This window comes from Parambassis ranga, chromosome 9, assembly GCF_900634625.1.
Source record: "Parambassis ranga chromosome 9, fParRan2.1, whole genome shotgun sequence".
Taxonomy (NCBI): domain Eukaryota; kingdom Metazoa; phylum Chordata; class Actinopteri; family Ambassidae; genus Parambassis; species Parambassis ranga.
In genome coordinates, this window is record NC_041030.1 from 22,360,257 (window position 1) to 22,363,715 (window position 3,459).

The 3,459-nt window shown below is 51.8% G+C and overlaps 1 protein-coding gene across 1 annotated transcript; it reads right to left on the reverse strand.

The window, feature by feature from the left end:
- Positions 1-1,112: 1,112 nt before the first annotated feature.
- mymk (myomaker, myoblast fusion factor) lies at positions 1,113-2,696 on the reverse strand. The gene is made up of 6 exons (XM_028414948.1): positions 2,562-2,696; positions 2,370-2,484; positions 1,843-1,991; positions 1,628-1,744; positions 1,402-1,542; positions 1,113-1,319 (listed from the first exon to the last, which is right to left on the reverse strand). The coding sequence occupies exons 1-6, from the start codon at positions 2,694-2,696 to the stop codon at positions 1,113-1,115; spliced, it is 864 nt and encodes a 287-aa protein (XP_028270749.1).
- Positions 2,697-3,459: the final 763 nt, after the last annotated feature.

A 3,459-nucleotide genomic window follows, 5' to 3' on the forward strand; every position in this document is an offset into this window, starting at 1 on the left:
AACGCTGTTTTGTCTAAGATAGGCAGAGGACGTTTGTAGTCTTTGGGTAGGGTTCGGCGCAGGTGACGTGCATGGACGCACAACTGCAGGTCCTCCCAGAGTGAAAGCAGAATGGGATATGTGGGTTTGGAATTGGATTAGTGTTGCCAGACTGGATCGGGCCTTGAAGTAAGTGCCAGTCAGGGTTTTAGTCAATGGTCTGCAAAGTACATATGGCTGCGTCGTGCTAACGGCCTGGACAGCAGAAGCTGTTCAGATTCCATCCAGTCCCCAAAGACCGCTTCGAGACAGGGTCGCCATTTTTCATTTTAATTTCAAAACATTATAAAAAGCAAACACACACATGACTGAACACACAAGGATTCATACCGTAATAAATAACAGCTAGATTACACCGTCTGAACAAAGGCACAGAAACAGCGCTTCCACCTGCTCTGCAGTCGGACCCATGTCTCAGCTCCAAAGGCCGAAGCTCCACATGACACATTTGGCACCCGGAGTACGTATAAAATGGCAAAAGGTGCTTTACAGTCTTATAATTCTCATACGGCGTGTGCTTCCTTTCCCTGAGAGAGACGGAGGAGGGGAGGGCGGACAGACGGAGGCGAGCAGCAGACGGAGGCTCTCCCCTGAGGAACATTTCTTAAGACAATTTATATATTTTGGACAGATAAACCATCTGCCTGTTTGTTCTTCTCATAAATTTTCCAGTCAGTTTTACTGGCTTGTCTCAGCCACCGTCTCCCTGTCCGTGCGGTGTGTGTTCCTTCGTAGCTCCTCAGCTTCAGACAGCTGCGTCCTCATCGGGTCTTTGAGGGCACCGGAGGCCCCACGTCGCATGTCCCTCTCAGAGTTTGACCACGCCGGCTGCTTCTGTTTCTTCGTCCTGCCGGCTTCGCTGGATTTTCTGACGTCGCTGCTGACCTTAAATATTCTACCAGCCAAAAAATGATGTTTTGGAGTAGAAAGGAACATTCCCCTGGTTGTTGGTTTCCTGCTGCAGTAGATTAACTTACCAGTCACAAACAAGTTTATCAGCGCTTGGCTGACAGTTCTTTGGTGATGTTCCTGCTCCTCCTGCCTCAGACTAACTGACGGCTCCCTTTCTGGGTTCACTTCCAGCCGTTCATCTCCTTCAGCTTGCTGATGCTCGTCCCTTTGACAGGTGTGGAGGGTGGGGGGTTGTAAAGGGGCAGGGTGGGGGTGCTGCAGCCTCGTGTCCACAGCTTCTCGGTGGGGACTGTCCACACGGTCTTCTTCTTCTTCTTCTTGGCCTTTGCCTTGTCTGTGTCGTCCTTAGAGGTGCCGGGGGACATGCTCTGCAGAGGGAGACATGAAGGTCACCACCGTCATCACCTGCTCTCATCCTGAGCTCTGCTCCTGTGAATGAATGTAACTTACGCAGCAGCAGAGCGCGAAGCAGCTCAGCTTGGCAGCGTTGCGTCCTGTCCCAGCGTAGCGGTTCTTCTTGGGCAGCAGCAGCACGAAGGACACAGCCAGAGACAGGTGGTAGAAGCTGTGGACGTAGGGGTAGTCCCACTCCTACAGGGCACAGCGAACAGCACATGCTTCAGACTGCAGCACAGTCATGAACAGCTTCATTCTGAGTCATTTTGTTATCGGTCACCTCGAAGTAGAAGCGAAGCATCAGGGCCAGAGCACCGAAGCAGCAGCCTGGACCCACCTGCTGCGTGTACACCGACTTCTCTGGATACACGGCCCTCAGCTGCTTCATCTTCTGCAGCTAGAGTGGCAGAAGTTCAGTACACACATGTCCACAGATAACACACACACACAGACACACACACACACTTGTGATGCAAGATGCTCGAATCATCTCACCCATTTGACAGTGATGATGAAGACGGCCGATCCGATGGGCCCGGAGTAGATCCCGTAGCCCCAGCGGTCCTGGTAGATCCTCACAGCGATGGTCAACACTCCAAACATGGTTATACTGGAGCGCTGGGGTTCGTCAAAGTCTCCCAGAGCTGGGACAGAGAGACACACACTGCATGTGAGGAATGTCTGTCCAACCCTGCAGGCCTGCTGGTCAGAGCTGGACATATACGGATCACAGCTGCTAAGAATCTGCTGGGTGACATGTTGAAAGTTAAATCTAGGCCGATCAGCTGTTGAAGCATTTGGCAGCCTGGGCTTTAACCCCTTCAGTTCACGTGTGCGTGTCTGTTTGTGATCACATGGGAGAACAACAGCGAACATGTCAGAGGACATGTGTGCAGAGACACCACACGCGGTACCAGCAGCTGCTGCGGGCAGCGCCGGCTGCTCTTCAGACAAACACAAAAAACAGAACTCCTGTGGCACCACAGTCACTTTTTAAACATGTCTTGTACACAAGGACTCACCGATGAGTGTGACCCACATCGAGAGCGCTGTGCCGTAAACACTGAAGTACTCCAGAACATCATATCTCAGGAAACAGACTATGGACAGAACCGGGGCATCACAGGCGTGGTAGATCTGCAAGACAGGGTTCAACACTCCTTATGACGGTCAGGGTACACGCATGGCTCCGCTGAACGTCTGTGCAGTCTTACCGCGATGAAGAACATCGTGAAGAAGTAGACCATGGCCTCCATGTGGAAGCCTCTCTTTGCAGCCACGCTGGCCGTAGGCAGGAAGACCAGGCTGCTGACGGTGGGAAGCAGCAGCTTGGCGATAAATGCACCCATGGTGGAGCGACCAAAACAAAGCAGGACGGAGACGAGTGTTTGCTGTAGCAGTTCCTCGGTCTTTCCTGTGAGAGTGCAGCAGGCGTCCTCACTGTGAGACAGACCCCGGCAGCATGAACACTCCCAGCTGTCCACTTCGACCCTTTAAAGTTTAAATGTCCAGCACAGAGGCCTGTATGTGCCGCGTCATCGCTGGACAGCTGTTTGCATAGCAAGAACACATGGGAGGAGCTTCAGGCCGGGTCAGCATGCAGGAACACCTCAGGTCCAAAGAGAGGGAGGGCCCTCAGAGAAATGTCCTTCAAAATGATACAGATATTAAACCTTCAGATGATTTACATGTCCACACAAAGGTTTTGTTAAAGTGTGACTGTCTGGACTGTACCACACTGTGATGGTCATGTTGCTTAGCAACCTTAGGAGCTGAGCTACATCATGGGGTCTGGGATGCGGACCTCCTGTGGTTGTGAAGTGGGACCTCCTGTCCTGCAGGTTTTTGTGGAGTCTGCTGTCCTTTGTAAGCCGGTCTACACACACGGACCATGTAAACATAAAAATATGCATTCTTCCTGCTCTGCTCACCGACTCCATTCCTCAGAAACCCGTCTGAAACTTTAAATGATGGATGAGGGAGGTTGGTGATTCCAGCGTTCTCAGACGGCGTGCTGGCTCGCTGCTGTTTGCAGACAGTTTGTAGTTTTTATGTGTCACTTCCTGTTTGAGGTAGACTTCTCTCTGTGAAATAAGCTCCTCAGGTGAGTGT